The 19,047-nt window shown below is 49.8% G+C and overlaps 1 protein-coding gene across 2 annotated transcripts in view; it reads right to left on the bottom strand.

Annotated features, from left to right (window-relative positions):
• The window catches only part of PHF2 (PHD finger protein 2), a 91,415-nt gene that overhangs the window by 34,414 nt on the left and 37,954 nt on the right, over positions 1-19,047 (bottom strand). For both annotated transcript variants that reach the window (XM_054588079.1, XM_054588078.1), the window contains exon 2: positions 4,967-5,052. In XM_054588079.1, the coding sequence (XP_054444054.1) occupies positions 4,967-5,052 (86 nt within the window). The remainder of the gene's footprint in view (positions 1-4,966; positions 5,053-19,047) is intronic.

Genomic DNA, 19,047 nt, shown 5'->3' with positions numbered 1-19,047 from the left:
ATGGCACCTGGAAGCTAGGGTCTCCCAGGACCACCCCGCTACCAGCTCAGCAATCAGTCTGCCAAGAACTCATTAGAGGCACCTCCTGAGAAGGTCCGACCAAGGTGAGCCTTCAGGACACCTTCTCCCTTCGGACTTGTCCTCAAATAGTGCAGACCCTGTCACCACCCTGCTAGGACCTTCCTGTCTCAGCAGCTCACAGATGGGGCAAGCTGATGACCACTTGCTGTGCCCTCTGCCCTCCCGAGCCCTGGGCTGTGCCCACCTCACACCCCTCTGCACAGCCACCTCAGCCCACATCATGCTGTCCACTCCCTCAGGCTGCCCTATCCTCAGGCATGCTCCCAGGGCATCAGTACACACATGCCTCGGGCTTTTTACATTTGAGTGTGTGCACACACCCCTGCTGGACTATGATGCATGCGGGTATACACACCTCTCTTGGACTGTGACACACTTGCACACGCACACACATGCACTCACGCATGCATACATGCACAAACATGCACACGCACCTCTACCGGACTGTGAGCCCCCAAGGAGGTAAGCAATTTCCCTGTGGCTCTGGCCCCTGGTTCAGGAGTGCCACAGGCAACTCAATGAGTGAGGAGGACCTATTCCTTAGAACTGCTGGAGGAGAGGGGTCTGAAAGAGGTTGACCCTCAACAGAAATGAGACTGGATAGAAGGGGCTGATGGCTGGACCCTCAGGGTGCCTGTCCTTTCCAGATAAGGATGGGGAGGGAGATGCAGGGGTGAGCCTGGGGATTCCATGTCTCAGAGGTTGTGGGGATAAGGGCAGCTACCAACAGCCCTGTGACAATGACTGCACCTAAGAAGGCCTTACCTACAGCAGAAAGGGAGAAGAGCTGAGTCGCTAGTGGATGAGCTGGACTCCATTCCAAATTGCTACCCCTTCTCTACTTCCCGTCAAGTCAAGTTGGAGACCATGTCCAACATCGGGTGATATTATGTCATGCCTGTCCCTATGGCCAAGGCGTAAGTGGATGTTATGGAAACCTGGCAAGATTCAAGCTGCAACTTCTACAGGCATCACCAGGCACAGACAGGAGATTCAAAGGGCTTGGAGTCACCTGCCCAAATCTTTTTTGCCCCACCATCTTGTTGCTGTGTGACCTTGAGCAAGTTACTGGGCATCTCAGTGTCTTATCTTTCATAGAGACACTAGTCCCAGCCTCCTGGGCTCCTTGTGAGATGTAATAAGGGAACAGTGCTTGGCACCATGCCTGCTTTGGGGAGCACTGCAGGGCACAAGTTTAGGTCCCTTTTTCACAGCTGCTTGGTTCACAGGCAAATTCAGTGCCTGTTGCAGACCCATAGACTCTTCCCCATGTGCCTCGTTGTGCCCCTCCATCCAGAGCCTCTGGGAAACTGGAACAAACTTCAGACAGGGAAGGCTTGTCCCACACTCTTGCCCCTCGATGCCCACCAGAGCTGGGCAAAGCCAGGGCCATGGATAACTCCCCTCTGCCCTCTGGTGACCCCATCTCAGGTCCATTTTCCCCATAAGTTTGCACGCACCTGGCAAGCAGCTCAGCTCTATATAGGGGTCACCAAAGCACCAGATGGCCTGAGGTCATCCCAGTTTCCCAAAAACCCAAAGGGGCTAGGATGGGGTGCCCATGAAAAAGGTAAGGCCTTGGGGTGAAGACACTACCCCAACCAGAGCCCAGGTCACTCTGACTCTAAAAACAGCCTAAATATCATTGTCCTTTCTGCTGGGCTTGTAGTTGCATCAAGAAGTGACCCGGGGACATGCTGTGTGCACAAAGCTTTAGAGTTTACAAGGCGCTCCCCCATCTAAGGGCCTGAGGTAACAAAGGAGGAATGAAGTGGAAGTCACATACCCAGCTTCTTGGATCCTGGCCTTCCCATGAATGGAGGCCCTGCCTGCCCCCAGTGGAAGGCAAGCCTGGCTCTAAGGGGGTCCCCACCAGTGAGGGGTCCAAGGCATTCAGGGATTTGAGGTGGGATGAGAAGGGATTTGAGGTGGGATGAGAAGAGAACACTGTAGAGAGCAGAGACTGACAAGAGACAGGTGATCCTAGTGCTGTGTGGGGGCTGGCAGGAGGTGGCAGGAGAAGGGAGATGCTGAGGAGGGAGCTCCATGTGAGTCCCTCCAGGGTGGTAGGGTGGGGGTGTCCCCCATGCTCTCCAGCCACTGTCCTCTCCGAAAGGCCTGAGGATACTTGAGGTAGCACCTGCATCTGCCCTCCTTCTGCTAGGCAGTGTGGTCCCAGGGCAGCCCCACTTCCAGGGAAAAGACCGAGGCTGCAGCCATGCCAAGGTCTCCCCTAGGAGGGTTTGCAGAGTCATAAGGATGCAGACTGCTTGGCATTAAGTGCCCTGTCCCAGGAGTCCATGTGGGAAAACTGAGTCTTGGAGGAAGCATGAGGTCAAGTGACAGGGGACAAGCTGGGGTGCAGTGGGCAGAAAGAGAAAGAAGCAGTACCTCCACATGCCCCCAGAAGCTGGGCCTGAGAAGCAGGTGCTGACCAGCAGCTGGGGCAGTTCTGGACCACCTGGCCTTCCAGACCCTAACTCAGGACTGAACAGCTCATGAAGAGACTGTCTTACCCAATGCTATGGCTAGAGCATGTGGGCTGGGACAATAGCCAGAGACAGAGCTGCAAGACAGAGTCTGAGCTTTGCCAGGCTCCCCTTGCAGCCCTGGCTAAAGGGTTTCTTCCTTCCCCAGGCCCATGATGCCCCCAAGCCCAGAGGCTAAGAGTCCTTCTGCTTGTGGCACCCACAACATCCCTCTCTGACAACACACCCTGGGGAGAGCTGCCCAGTGGGACACCTGGAGTGACAGCTGACAGCAAAGGCCAGCCTCAGGGAGAATCAAAGTGAAAAGTTAGTGAGCAAAGTAACTTCTGAAGCAGTCACAGAGCTAAAGAGAGAGAATGCTGGGGTCAGAACCACTTTAAGGGTATGCCACCTGCTTTCCATGAGCCTTCATGGCAACTGTCAATGGGGAATCCTTGCTGAATTCCCATGGGGAACACTGGGCCCTGTACCAGGACTATGTGAACAGGGAAAACCTGCCGACTCCCCCTCTTCACTTTGCCATGCCTGCCACAAATCCCACTCAACAAAGGGAAAGAGGCAGACCTGGGCCTCAGAGGGCCCCCAGGACAACCCATGGGTTTGGGGCTCTCCTAAAGATGCGGTGACATCAAGGGGCCACTTATCCCCAAGGGGCCTCGCTGTGGAAGGTGTGACTGAGTTGATGTGGCAAAAACCAACTGGTGTGTCACAGACAGGCTCCAGACAGAAGGCAGACCCATTGCAAATAAAGAGTGATGGCCAATCTGGAACACACACTGGTAGAAGATTCTAGAACATGTAATTTTGTCCCTGATGGCATATGGCCACCAATAACATTAGACAGAGAAAGCATGCACGCATACATATATACACACACACAAATACCCATGCACACACACTCACACATATGTGCATATACATGCACACACAGAGAACACATACATGCATATATATACAACCAGGCTACCATCTCCACATTCTCTGGGGGTGGCTGGCTGTAAGTGCCACTTTAAGTGGTAATAATGGGCAGCTGGGAAACATGGGGACTCTGCCCAAACCCAGGAACACAGTAACAAGGACTGGCTAAGGAAGGCACACATACCCCGGCAGCAGGCAAACTGTCATTGTCAAGGAAGGGTGCTTCTGGGGACTCAGAGGGGCGTTGGAGAAACTGCACTGTGTGTGCACACCAGGGCCACCTTGCACCCTGCTATAGCCCACTTCTAACCCTGATTCATGCAATAGCCCCGAAACACACAGAGGTGGCCCCACTCTCCCTGAGTCCCCTAAGACAGTGCCTCCCCAGGAACCTGGGCTCTGCTGGGAGGTCAGGAGGGGTCTCTGATCCAGCCCAGCTTTGTCCCCAGCCCCGCCTTGCCCCAAGGGTCACATGGTACAAGCCACAAGTCCCCACCCTGTTCATCCCTCCCAGGCCCTGAGCCTTCCAGCGGTTCAAGAGGTGTCAGAAATGCCACTAGTTAACCCCTGGGATGGTAGTCACCTCCTGTATCTGCTGAAAAGCAGTGACAAGACAAATGATTAGCACAGGAAATTAGCGCAGACACCAATGTTCCCAACTCCTTGGAGCACAAGGGTAAGAGAGAAATTGCAAACTTTCCTGCTTCGAGACAGCAGAGTTATGATCCACCACCAGCCAAAGCCAGCGTCCAGCCTGCACCTTCTGTAAGCAGCCCCTGACCAAGGCTGGAAACCTGAGGCACATTAACATCTCCCATGCCATTTGTCTTGTCCCCAGGCCGGCCCTTCCTGTCATCCCTGCAGCTTATAGCACTATACCTCCCAGGGAGTCCAGCCTTGAAATTTGCCTCCCACCCATGGCATGGGCACCTCTTTGACATGGGAGCCACTTTGGATGAGCCTGCACCCTGCAGAGCTCCCAAAAGAACTGCCATATGCACAGGAGACCAGACAAAGTGGGGGAATAAACTCCAGATTTGCAAACAGTAGGCAGTTTGAGAAAGGAAATCGCCTAAGATTCCCTGCAGGGGAGGAGAAGGGAAGAAGAGCAGATCTCCAGGATGCAAATTTTAAGACACCTCCCTATGGTTGTGGTCAGTGGACAGGACTGGGCTAAGCAGACCTTTGGACAGCCCTGCATCATATCCCTGTCTCAGATGAACCTGGCCCCTACAGATGCTGGAGTTTGCAGCCCTTGCTGATGCCTTTCAGAGCTGATGGTGTCTCTGTGTAGGAAATGTGAGGGCAGGAGGTAATCAGAAGGGGCTGCAGTGGGCCTGGCAAGGTCATAAGGAGAGGAAAAGGAGGCCAGCAGTGGCCCCCAAGCATGAGGGTTTGACCACCAGGGAGTTTTACCCCAGCAAGCCAGGTCAGGAGTAAATCAGATCCCAGGGGCATATGCATGGTGCTGTACTTACGAGTAGACTTCCCATGGGTTTTCTCGCAGTTTGGGCAGTGGTATATGTCAATGTCTGGGGCCTCCTCCTCTTCCACTCCAACACAGCTGAAATGCAGGAAACAGACATCACTGGCACACAACAATTCCATGAATGCTTCCCCTGCAAAACTTCCATGCGGCTCTCGCTCACCTCTTGAGAGGGGCTGGGGCAATGTGAGTACAGATGGGACAGTGAGTGTGTGGGGACAGTGGCCGACAGGGACAAGTCAGGGAACAAGGAGGGGGCAAGGAAGGCTTTGCCAATGCAGTAGGGACCAGAAGGTCCAGCAGCCCTGCCTCCATGAAAGCTGTCACAGCCCTGTCACCAAGAGCTCGGGGAAGCTTGAGGGGGTCATTTAATGGGGGACAGCTCAGAGCCATGGGCAGGGTCCCTCTGGGCCCCATGGGGGATGGCCACAAATCTCCCAGGGGGCAGCACCACGGTGCAGGGACAACTCAATATCAAAAGAATGAAGCTAAACTCCTATCTTACACCATGTATAAAAATTAACTGAAAATGGATTAACAACCTAAATATAAGAGCTAAAGTTGTAAAACTCTTAGAAGAAAACAGAAGTAAATCTTCATAGCCTTGGATTTGGGCATGGATTCCTGGATATAACACCAAAAGCACAAGAAACAACAACAAAAAATAAGCTGAATGTCATCAAAATGAAAAACCTTTTTTTGCATTAAAAAATACTATCAGGAAAGTGAAAAGACAATATACAGAATGGGAGAAGATATTTTCAAATCATATATTTAATAAGGTTCTAGCATCCAGGATACATAAAGAACTTATAACTCAACAACAGAAAAACAAATAAACCAATTAAGAAAGGGAGAAAGGACTTGAATAGACAGTTCTCTTAAAATGAGATACAGATGGCCAACAAGGTCATGAAAAAATATTCAACATCCTTAGTCACCTGTATGCCACTGAATGCAAATCAAAACCATGACATACCACCTCCTACCCACTAGGAAGGCTATAATTAAAAAAAAAGAAAAAAACAAACAGGAAATTATCAAGTGCTGGCAAGAATGTGGAGAAATTATAACCTCCTTACAATGGCTGGTACAAATGTAAAATGGGTATGGAAACAGTATGATGGTTCCTCAAAAACTTAAAGGTAGGATTACCACATGACCCAGCAATTCCACTTTTACATATATACACAAAAGAACTAAAAACAAGTACTCAAAAAAATCCCTTTACACAAACATTCATAGCAGCATTAGTCACAATAACCAAAAGATGAAAGCAACTCAAATGTCCATCTACTTATAAATAGATAAACAAATTGTTCTATATCTATAAAATGGAGTAGTATACAACCTTAAAAAGGAATGGAGGGCTGACACATGCAACAAGGATGAACCTCAAAACATATTCTGCTGAGTGAAAGCCAGGCATAAAAGACCACATATTGTATGATCCCAGTTATATGTAATGCCCATATTGGATTGAAGAGTGACTGTGTGTACTGGGGGCAGAGGGTAGAGGGGGAAGGGCAGTGGCAGTTTAGTGGGCATGGGGTCTCCTTTAGGATGAAATGCTTTGGAACTAGATAGAGGAGATGGTTGCACAACACTCTGAAATGTTCTGAAATATTCACTTTAAGTGGCTGATTTTATGTTATGTGAATTTTATCTGAATAAAAACTAAAAAGAACCTGGCTTCTGAGAGCAACACCATCCCGCCATTAATACCACAAACCCTGTCCCGGCTAATGCTGGCTCATTGCTCGCTCTGTATCTGGCAGCAGCAAGAGCCCTAGAGGCCTTATTTTGGAACAACCCTGCAATAATGGCGATGATTATTACTAGCACTGTTGCAAAATGAGGAAACTGAGGCACAAGAGGTTAGATGTCTGCCTAGACCCAAAGGTCTCCTCACTGATCAATAGGACTGTCCTCTCCTCAGCCCAGGCACTGACCCAGCACTCAACAGACAAGACCCACCGCAGGCCACCAAGGCTCTGGGGCCCCTGACAGGACAGTCCCTGTGTTGCTGCCACAATACTGCAGTTCTGGGAACAGACTCTGCAGTCCAGAAAGACTTTGGCACATGTTTTTGAAAACGTTAAGTTCACTCTTCATCTTAGAACATAACCGAAATAAAGTGTCAGCAGTCTGAAGAGTTGACTGTAAAGCATGACGTAAGGACGTGTTTGGTCTCATGATACAAGTAACTTTTTTACAAACATACAAAAAACAGGAAAGGAAATTAGAGAGAACACTGATGGATTGAAAGTGCTCCAAATCATGAAAGCAAATTTTCAAGGGCAAAATATGAAAACTACTTACAACAAATACAACCAAATGTTCCTATCCTTCCTCCAGGAACTAAGGGCCTCTCCCAACAGAAGATCAGCACAGAGCCAGGACAGAACAGGCACCAGGCTACTGTGAGAAACAGATGCTCCCTCACCAACCCACGACAGGTGCACTACAATCACAACGCCACATTGTTTTTACCTGACAAATTGATTGCAACCAAATATATCACATTGGTGATACCCCATGTTGGTGAAGGCACAGTGAAGAGAGCTACTGCTGCCAGACTACTGCTGGTCTGTCTCCACAGCACTGACCTGGGCCACGAGCCTCAGTTTGCTCATCCATCAAGTGGCCTCATGACATGAGTGATCACACTGGGATGGATACGGCTGAAGCTGAGTGCAGCACAGCTGTGCATGCAGTGAGCTCCCACAGTACACACCCACCTGGAGTCAGAGTCAGGATTAGCCGGGTCCAGAAATTGGACCCAGAATCCACACCCCACACTCACAGCCCAAGTGTACACCTCCTGTACACACCCCAGGTCCATGCTCTATGCCTACATCTTGAGTTCACACCCTGTGTCCACCCCGCGTCCATATCCTGAGTCCACATTTCAGGTCCACATCCCAAGTTCAGAGCCCACATCCACACCCTGAGTCCACACCCCACCTCCACATCCCAGCTCCACACCTCAGGTTTATACCCTGCATCCACACCTTAGTCCTACATGTCGCGTTCATATCTGGTGGTGGCTCCAGGCTATCTTCTCACTGCCACTTCCTAGGGCAGACAGACACTCAGGATAGCCTACCTCCCTCATGGGTCTGCTTCCATCCAGCAGGGACCATACATACCCATGGCTATCATGTACCCTTGTTTGCCCTACCACAGGAGTCCTGGGGACCTACAAGGAGAACAGTAAGCTCTACCACCAGGCTTCTATGTGCCACCCCCACCCAAAGGCCACATGAAAGTTGAATTCCAAGTCAATCAAAAGGAAGGCTATCAACACACCTTAAAATACAAACCCCCTGTGGGCGGTATTCAGACCTTACCAGAACAGGCTCCTCAAGCACTGCTGTTGGTCCCCCATGTTCCTGAAGTCCCACTGTGCTCTGGAAGGTGAAGAGGAGCAGCCCACGCAACAGGTGGGTTAGCTGAGGCCCGGGCCATAACTGTGCATGCCAACACCCCACCTCCTGGGGCTCCCTCTTCACACCATCATCCACTGAGGGTGATGGTAGCCCAGGGCTGAGAGGGAAAGTAAGAGGCGGGGATGGTAGGCCCCTTGTTTTGCCCCGAACACCATGGTGCCACCGCCTCTCACCTGAAAGAGACACCCAAGGCCTGGGCCATAGTCAGAGGCTGAGGCTGCAGCCAGGGTTGCCCACCAGGGGAATAACCACAGGCAGGCCAGCCCCCTCCCCTAATGGGGGTGCAGCAACACCCTCAGTACCAGCCTCTCAGACCTAACTGCCTGTGCCTGCAACCTTAACAAGGGCCACCCGGCCTGTTAACTAAGGCCCCAGAACCAGCTCACTGGCTGTGCTCTGCACAGAGGGGACAGTCTTTGCTCCTGCCTGGGGTGTCTTGAGGGTCCAGGGACCCCACTGTTCAGTAGGACCTGTGCAGTAGGGCTTGACCTCAGCCCAGTTGGCTCCACTGTCACTGCGCAGGCCATTCAATGAAATCACTCATTTATTTTATTATCCCAAAGTGAAGACTTCCTGAATGACCCTTAAGAAATTATTTATGAAATTACCCCCAAATCTGAGTGGACAACAACACTTACAGAAAAATCAAAAGCATTTCCCCTGCACTAAAGCCAGAAACAGATGATGCCATTCAGAGGAAACTGTCCCTCTGGCCCACACCCTCATTGTATGTGACCAAGGAAGTCCACACTCGCTAATACAGTGGTCAAGTGGTGAAAAAGCATCAGTTTGAAGAAAATCCCAAACATGCACAGGCCTGTGGGTGCACGTCCACACCACACCCTTTGCAGGAACCCTGGTAAGGGCCACGTGAGCCCAAGGAGCTGGATCTCACTGATTTGGAGGTCTCCTCCCCAGATGGATGTGAGGGCCCAGCACACCCAGCCTGGCCTGCCCAAGCTCCCGTGTCTGCAGCCGGATGGCCATGGCCTCGCCTGCCCCCTGCCCCAGGTGGTGAATGTACCAGGACTGCATGGACAAAGGCTTGGTGACGACCCAGCTGTGCCAAGGAGAGGAAAGGATGGTTCTTGTAGCACCAGGCCCCAGACTCAGGGGATTCTGGAAGGAAGGTGGGTACCACCCTTGTGGGAAGCAGGCACTAGAGTCCACTCCATGCTCTAGGCTCAAGCAGGGGTTACAAGTTACCTGCACACAGAGGATGAGGGGCACCAGCTGGCTGAGAGCCAGGTCCTGGACACAGCCAGGTCCTGCTACGTCTGTGTCTCCAAAATCACTGCATTTGCCCAAGGCAGCCTGAACCCAAGATGGGCCCACATAGAGTGTGGCCTAGGTGGTTATGTGAGGCTTAGGGCTGAGGCCTGGGGGCCAGGTGAGCACAACTGCGGTGACAGAGAGGGGAGGAAGAGGATGTGGAGAAAGAGAGGGAAAAGGCGGCAAGAGAGAAGCGGCACACAGAGCCCAGAAAGTTAACTCAGGGCGGAGAGGAGAAGACCAGGAGCTAGGAGGGGTATTGGAGGAACACAAGAGAGGACAGGAGAGGACAAAAGTCACCCAGGTAAAACAGAACTACAATTTTAACAGCTCTGACACTTCAGCAAAGAGACACAGCTGGAGAGCTGCAGTGGTCCCACTGGCTGCAGACATTCCTGGATGATAGGAGCTTCAAGAGCCAAATCCAGGCTGCCCAGCCACGGCATCACTGGTGGAAAGCTGTGGCCACTCTGGGTGGTGGGCAGCAGGTGAGGGCATAGGTCACAGGGGCCTCCTAAGACATGTTCTTAGAACTCTGCTGACCCTGCACTCCCTTCCCACTGCCAAGAACCCAGGTCACCAACAATCATGGCCCCATGGCCATAGGAGGCAGACTTAAATGAACAAGCGATGTTTCCATCAACACGTGGGCCTCCCAGGGGCCCGGGGATGGCACTGAGTGACAGCTGAGGAAGGGTCTGGGAAGCAGACCAGGGATGGACCCAGGCCTCATGCAGTGAAGGGGAACTGGAGACCACCAGCTGGCCCAATGGCACACATGGAGACAGTACACCACAGCCCAACTGTGGGCAAGACACTCAAAATGCATCATGGGCACAGGGGATGAGGCCCCACACACCACGCCTGAGGCAACGGCTGGGACTCGTGGCTCTGAGTGTGCAGCCACAGAATGGCTGAGACACTAGGGGAAGCAATCAAGCACATGAAAGCTGCCATGTCTTGTCAGCATGTACATGCCAGAGGACACAATGCAGAGTACTCTGTGTGCCAGGATACCACTAAACTAATCTTAAAATAAGGACGAAGTAGATCTTTACATACTGACCTGAAAAGAATTCCACAATATATCATGAGATTAAAGAAACCCAAGTTACAGGAGAATATGTATAGTACAATTCCTTTTCTTATCTTTATTGAATTTATTGGGGTGAAACTGGTTGACAAAATTACACAGGTTTCAGGTGCATAACTCTACAACACCACATCTATACACTGTATTGTGTGTTCACCACCCCAAGTCAAGTATGAAGGAAAACCCAAAACAAAGACGTGGGTATGTGTCATGTGTGCATAAATGTGTACATGCATGTGTGTTCCTGTAAGTGAGCTCACTCAATGAACCCCGCTGAGGAGGCCAGGTGGTAAGAACTGGGAAAGGAGGAGACTGCATTTTTAGGGGCACAAGACTCTGTGAGGCCTGAGATGGGTTTGATCTCAGCTAACCAATGACTGTGGAACCTAGCACTGAGTCAACTTCAAACAAGGTTAAAGGTAACTTAATGCCCAGAGCCCAGGAAGTACATAGAAAGATAACAGAATTTTCAGAGGTGAAGGTGGGTGAGGTAGTAGAATAAGCCTACCCGCTGCGTGCGTGTACACACACACACACACACACACACAGAGGCCAAGAAAAAGAAACTGAAGGTGTGGGAGAGTGCAGAATTCAGATGGTTGCAAGGCCACAAAAGTGCATCAGAATTGGCCAAGCAGCCTGTTTGCTCTGGAGCAAGGCCTGTTCCTTGTGCACAACCTGGGTCTGCCCCGCTGAGCTGCTGTGGTTATGAGACCCTCTTGGCACTGAAGGACCCAGGGCAGGGCTAGAAAGGAAATGGCTACTCACAGGAATCCCTGCTCAACCCTCCTGTAGGAGCACATGAAGGAATTTCAGATCAGGAGGGCATTTCCATAGGGTCCAGCCTGGTCACCCCATACCCACTGCTTAGCATTTGCAAATCAAGTCTGGAATTATATCCTGACTCCTCAATTAGATTACATCATAGCGTTTTTTCTAATGTTGTTGTCAAGGGTGCTGATTTAATGTAAATCACAACTACTGTAACAATGTTCTGACATTTTCTTTTAAGTTACAGGAAGAACCTCAGAAAAAAGAAAGTGGCCCCTTCCAATTCCAGAGTGGACAGGCAGAGCTTCCCTTCATGTGGCTGGCCCTGCAGCTATGGTGGGAGGCACCCAGGAGCTCAGTGGTGGCACACTGATCTGTCAGTAATGGTCATGACGCAGATCAGGCTGCATGGACCAGGTGCTCATCCGGCATGCAGAGTGACTAATGTGGAAAGGAGCCTCCTGAAAGTCATATACACCAAGAGTTTTAAAAAGGTTTTTATCCTACAGGTCAGTAATTCCATATCTACAAACCTGTTCTAAGGCAAAAAGTAGAAATGCACACAAGGTGGGCCATCCCAAGATTACTTAAAATAGCAAAAATTAGGAAGAGGAAACCCCTCTAGCCAGGAAGTCAGATACCCAGGTCATGATGCGCTCACATGGTAAAATATTACGCAGCCATTAAAGCTCAGGTTGTACACATTTTTTAGTTCAGATGTTTGAGATCTATAGACACTAAAATTACAGCCCTGGCACAGAGCAACACCCAGAGGGTTCTGTGCTGGTGCCAGACAATGATATGCTCATTTTCTCTTTAAACTTTTCTGTCATTGAAAAGTCCTTTTCATTGTCCTTTTGTAATGGGCAACAAAAGTTGTGCTTTAGTTTGAAGGCTGGAATGGCCCCTGAGTGCCCCTTCCCAGATCACTTCCTTCGGTCTTTCCTGGGTCCTGGTACCCTGTGAAGAAGCCTCCTGAGCTGGACCTCTGATGTAGCCAGGCCCTCAGAGGAAAAGTCACAAAAATGAGCTGGAAAAGGAAAAGAGGAAACAGCCAGGAGAGCCTGGCTGACCTGGGATCATGTGTGCAGGGGTGCTGCGGTGCCTGCCGCAGCCCAGAAACAGCAGGTGACACTGCCCACAGAGGAGGGGGTCTCACTCCCTCTTGGAAGGTGGTCAGCCTGGAGACTCAGGGTAGCAGGATCACACAGACCATCTGGCTTCCATCTGGCCCTCAAGGAGATCAGGCCACAGCGAGCTGTCAGGGCTTCGGGGGCCCAGATGAGGTCTATCTGCTGAGTCTAAGATGCAGACTCATGGGAAGAAACAGTGTGATTATTGTCAGAAGCCACTAGGCTTTAGGGTAACTACTATACTGCCGTAGATAACCAGGACTATGGGGAGGGACTAGATGCTCAGAAGAAATGAAAACAGGCTCTGAAATGCAAAGGACAATTGTCCTCCTGGACCCTGCTGGTGGGACAGGTAAGGCCTACACAGGTTATATGTATAATGCCCAGCACCACATCTGGCACACAGCAGGGGCTTTCAAAGACAGTTTACTGCTTGTCACATGTGATGGTGGTGACCATCACCATCACCATCACATCATTATGACCACCACCACCATCATCGCCATCACCTTCATGAACACCCATCATCATCATCATCATCACCACCACCCTCCTCCTCCTCTTCACCATCATCATCACATTAACACCATCACACCATTACCTTCATCAACATCACCATCATAATCATTTATCACAATCACCATCATCATCATCATCATCATCATCATCATCACTTTCCCCTACTGGGCTGATGAACCATGACACATGTCACATGCTATCATTTCTGGCAGTAAGTGGCTGAGAAAGAACAAAACTCCAGACGGAATCACAGAATCTGTGTGGAAGAACGTCAACATCCATTCATTCCCTCTTCCCACATGTGCCACCCTCACTCCTCCAGGGATCTGAGGTGAGTGGACCCCAACCCAGGAACTTCCCACCTCCAAAGAGATGGTGGAAGGGCTGGGAGCCTCTGACCAGCTGAGCCCCAAAGTTCTTTCCTCGATGGCCGCAACATCTTTTTTTGTGCTTCTCTATACTTCCCTTCAGCAGGATAGGGCATCCAGGAGAAATGAAAGCCACAGGGGGACAGAAGCTGGGGGATGGAAGCCACGGGCAGGCTGGCTGGACAGGAGGAGCCTACACCACCTTCCAGGTCATCCCCGAGAATGCTGCTCATGGAAATATGGAGGAAGCCCAGCTGTAGGGTGAGGATAGCAGGGCCCGGAGAACCCGTGCTTCTTTAACTTCTTAATTTATCACAATTCACAAGAGAAATACATGCATCCACACCTACAACGGAAGCACACATTCATGGATGTACCCTTGTGAGGCACAAGGAGTCTGTGCCTCTCTTCTAGTTCAATAGTTTAAACACGCCAAGTCATGACTATAAACTGATGCCACTCGTTCTGGTGGAAGGAGGTACAGGGCAAGGTTCCTGACATCCATGTGCCTCTCCCGCCAGCTGCCTTAGGGTAGGTGACCCACAACCCTACTCTCAGTCCTTAAACTGGAAAGGGGCACCGAAAGTAGTTGGGGGGGGGGGGCAGTGTAAGGATTAACTAGACAAGAGAGGAGAAGGGCAGGGGAAGCTAGCATGGGTCTAAGGGAAGAGTCCCGAGTCAGGCACAGTGCAGCTCTGAGGCATCTACAAGAGTGTGACATTGGGTATAGACAGGACCCAGGTATCCCCTGGCACAGATGAGGGATTTGGGCAAAGGCAGGCAGATGGCAGTTCTTTGCCTGTCCAATGTCACTGTCATCTGAGAGGGTTCTCCTCTCCCAATTCCTTTTTTAAAAATTTAAAATTAACAGAAATGTTGCAGATTAGTGCAATGGATACCTGTGTTCTCCTCACTCATGTTCTCCAATGGTTGGCAATTTGCCTCATTTGCTTTATAGCTCTGCCCCACCCCAAATTTATTAACTTGAAGTCTCCCAAAAACAGAGCCATGTGCATGATAACCACAGCATCAAAATTAACCCCGAAGATGTATCCCAACGTAGGTGTCTACACATTCACATTTCCCTAGTTGTCCCAATATTCTTTACAGCTGTTATGAACCTAAAACCTTGCATGGCACCGCTGCCAGGTCTCTGGATTCCTTAAACAGGATAAGCTTTTTGTCTTCGGCAACGTTGCCTTTTGTGGGCTCCTGGCCCCTAGAGAGACACATTCTGGACTCTGACATTCCTGCACAACCTCACTCAGGCTGTGTTTCTGGGGTGGTTGCCCCATGAGCGGTGCTAGTGTGGATCACAGACACAGGGCAGCCTGTCCCCTGCAGGCATGAAGACTGGAGTTGCTTGGCCAAGGCAAGTCCACTGTCAGATGATGAAGAAGGGACTCTGTGAGAATCACTCTGCTCTCCCCCCAAATTTTGACCTATGGCCTCGGCATCCAGAGGTGATCCAGCAAGAATCAGTAACTTCCCTGGGAGATTTCTATTTAGTTAATATGTGCTGGCAATTATACTGTCTTGGAAATAAGACTGGAACAGAGAGCTTCTGGGAAGGTTTTGAGTCAGCCCCGTTTCTAAATACAAGCCAGGACGAGGAGCTGCTGCAGCAGGACCTGTTTTAGGGCCCCTGGGGAACTGGGTGGGGCCAGGGCTGTGTCCCTGTCATCCCTTGAAACAATGAATCCTTCTTAGAAGGACACAGAACCCCTTCTAGAAAAAGTAGCCCACATGTGGAGCACAAGTCTAAGACTTGCTTCTCATCAGTATCTTTGGTCCTTGGCCACAATCTGTGCTAAAGTGTCAGCTTTGCCTCATTATCTAGGAGCTCACTACTCACCTGCATTTCTGGACTATTATTTGCTAAAGATAAGCCTAAGTGTGACTGGTAGAAACCACAGACTAAGCCAAATCCCCTCTTGGTGGGACATAATTCACTTATCTTTGGAGCCCAGTTGCTCAGCTCTAAAGCAATGGTTCTCCTCGGCTTGTCTCCAAAGTCCTGGAGGCACTACATCTCCTTGACCTAGAAACCTAAGGGCCACCCCCTCCCAAAGGAATCAAGGAAGTCTTTGACTTCCCATCAGCATACTTACTCCAGCAGTGAACACAACAGAGCAGATGCCCCAAGAACAGGAGGGACCACACTGGGGCAGCATCCCAGGGGGTCTGAGTTGCTCATGTAGACTAAGCTGAAACAGTGCATTCCTAAGAGCTGCCTTCTTAAAATCTTACACCTAGAGCATGTAAAAGTACAAAACCCCATCTGCACATTTAGCTTAGATAGGTGTTTGTTGTAGAAAAGTAAGAAGGTGCACAGGCTGGTGGTTCTAATTAACCAAGGCCACATCAGGGTTGGCTGTGGGCACTGAGAGAGACCGGGTCCTTCCTTCCTGCACCCCATGGAGATACAGCTCAGGGGACAACACCCAGCAGCCCTGCCAAGGTGCTCTGTTGCCAGCCACACACACAAGAATCCAAACAAAGAAGAGCAGCACCAGAAGTGAAAAATACCAAATGCCTAAATCAATGACTGCTTTCCATCAGGTCTTATATGCCTCTGGGAGACCTTGTCTCCCTGTGAAAGACACAGTAAGCAGTAGGAAGACTTTTTCATAGGAGAAAACATAATGAAACTGCCTGAACACAACTTAGATTATAACTTTAAGTAAACAGCTTACAGAAAAGAGCAGAAAAGAGGTGCAATACCACTAGTAAGACATTTCACCTATTAGCACAGAATACTCAAGTGTTTGAAGACACTGCAGACACAAAAGAATTCCCACATGGTTCTTAGGGTGGGATTCTGATGTTGAGAACACGTGCTCCTTCATCTATGGCCCTCTTCCCAGAATGCACAGGTACACTCGCAGAGGTATGCACAGGGTGTTTACTGCATCAGCAACAAGGAGTCCATCCATGGGAGACTTGGTAAATGTATGGAATCCCAAGAAAAAATGCAAACCCCATACTTACTGATGTAGAACGATTTCCAGGATGTTCTGCTTAGCAAAGATCATATGTTGTAGAAGATTGTAAGGCGCATGCCCATTTTTGTGGGGCAATGAAGGAAACACACATGCTCCTCTGTGATCAGAATGTTCTAGAAAGACTCAGAAACCTGAAACCATGGCCACCTCTAGAGAAGTCTGGTAATCAGAGCAGAAGGAACAGACTTGTCACTGGAGACATTTTTTACTGCTAATTTTTTTTCCTAAGTGTACATATTGCAATCTACCTTCCAAACTTTTAAAGAACAATTATAATCCTAATAAACTGATTCAAACCAGAACTAGTTGCAATTTTAAAACTATATACAAACAGAGTTTTAAGAAATGCTCTTTGGACTCTCAAAAATAAATCTGTATAGAATGCAGGTCAAGAGCAAGCATTTAGGGTAAGTGCTTGGGACTTTCTGAGAGTGCTTTAAGTAGGCAAAAATTTAAGGCTCTTACAGCATCAGGAACGAAAGGACTGTGAGCAAAAATCCATCCTCTCCAGCCCTCTCATTTTTGAGATGAGGATACTAAGATCAAGAGTGAACAGGAAGGCCTGCCTACCATACTTTTTCAACTTCAATAAGTCATGTTTCATGCTGTTCTGGGACACAGCACGAAGTAAGATGCTCAATACTCAGGGAGGGCTTTCCCTAACACCACTCTAAGGAAACATCGAGTTGAAAATTACAAAAGCCCAAGCAGTCACAGGTCTCCCCATAGCCAGACCCCCAGAGACCCACCATGTTTCCATACAGCAGAGACAAGAGGGTCATCTGGAACAACCTGCCAACTGGACCTGTCTGTGTGTGAGGGATGCAGTGCTTGGCCAATAGGGAGGGAATGGACAGGTGTGAGGGGACAGAGGTGCGGCCCCTGCTCTGCTTAGCAAGGAATGGAAGACAGGAGATGGCAGCCCAAGGTCTGCCCAGGCCCATGGGGACTCATGGTGGATGTACTGAGTATTGTCGGACCTCATTTTTTTCAAGAAAAAAGCCGGAAATGCATATCTTTAGGTGAAATCTCCTGATTTTAATATATTGCAGCTAGTAGAACTGTTTTTGAACACCCTGTGTGAACCAACATCATGGGCCCAGCAGATGCCAGTGGCCCAGTGTGGCCAGCCAGTGGGCAGTTTGCAACCTCTGCCCCTCCCCACAATCAGCATGTCCCTCCTTCTCTGGGAAGCTGAATCAGCCCAAGGCTCTCCTCCACAGCCTGGCATCAGGGTGAAGGGATAGTCCATCAGGCTCTGAGGCCTTCTAGTTTTCCCTCCATGCCACCTCAGTGGTAATGTCTGGGGCAGCAGCCCCTCCTCTCTTGCCAACACAGGTCTGTATATACCCTGACTGAGAAGGAGTCCAGTGGCCCAGGGACTACACATTTGCTAAGAGACTCCAGGACTGGGGCTGCTCTGGGACATCCATCTGCAGAACCAACAGGACAGCTCGCATGTGGTGACAGAACACTGAGATGCCAGGCTCACTTGGACAGAGTCCTGGCCATACCCAGGCCTGGAGCAGCATCAGGATGACCAGCAACGAGGAGGCTAGCCTGGGCACTGGCCCTTTGGATCCCTCTCAACCTCCTTGTCCATAAACTACAGCAAGAAAACCTTCCCTGTGGCCTCCCTGAGCCAAGAGACACTAAAAATTTCAAATACCAAAGCATCTAGCAATAGGGGAGCTAGTAGGTAAGTATCCACCTAATAGACCATCACACAGCCAAAAGTTGTACTGATGGGGACATATTCATGCCATGACATGGAAAATAGCACACTGAGTCTTCCCAACATCCACCCAGAGAAGAGAGGCAAACATGTACAGAGGTTACAAGTAAGCATCTCTGGATGGTGGAATATAAGGGGGATAGTTGTCTTGCATTTAAAGTAGTTTTTGCAATAACAACGACAACCAAAAAAAGCATACTAAAAGATAATACAATATAGTCTGAAGAGACAGAGAAAGCCTGAGCTATGCTGTCTCAGATATGACGAGGATGACAAAATTATCATACTAGGAATTAAGATAACTATGATTATGGGGCAGCAAGATGGCAGCAGAGTAGGTAGAAGTTACACTTGTTCCTCCCAGAACCATATCAGAGTAGTAGCTGAAGTATGGAACAATCAACCTGAATAACCATCTGAAGACTAGCTGAATAGAAGGATTTACAAAGGAGTCCATGCTGAGACAAGTAGGCACGGCAGAGACTCGAAAGGGGCTGGCCCTACCCCCACAAGCAATGGGTGAGAATCCAGAGGGATATTTCACTGCAATGGCTTGCCCCAGAGTAGCGAGGGGCCTCAGCCCCATGCCAGGCTCCCTATCCCAGAATACTAGAGCCAGGATGAGGAGCCCAAATATCTGGCTATGAAAATCAGCAGAGATTCAACCAGCCCTGGGGAGAAAAGGGACAGCTCTCTTGAAGGGCGAGGGCACAGAATCTCAGTCA

This window comes from Pteronotus mesoamericanus, unplaced genomic scaffold (genome assembly GCF_021234165.1).
Source record: "Pteronotus mesoamericanus isolate MK-2021 breed Mesoamerican mustached bat unplaced genomic scaffold, CSHL_Meso_final scaffold_125, whole genome shotgun sequence".
In the NCBI taxonomy this organism is placed as follows: Eukaryota; Metazoa; Chordata; class Mammalia; order Chiroptera; family Mormoopidae; genus Pteronotus; species Pteronotus mesoamericanus.
Note: the sequence above shows the minus strand (reverse complement) of the source record. Positions and strands in the feature narration are given on the sequence as shown.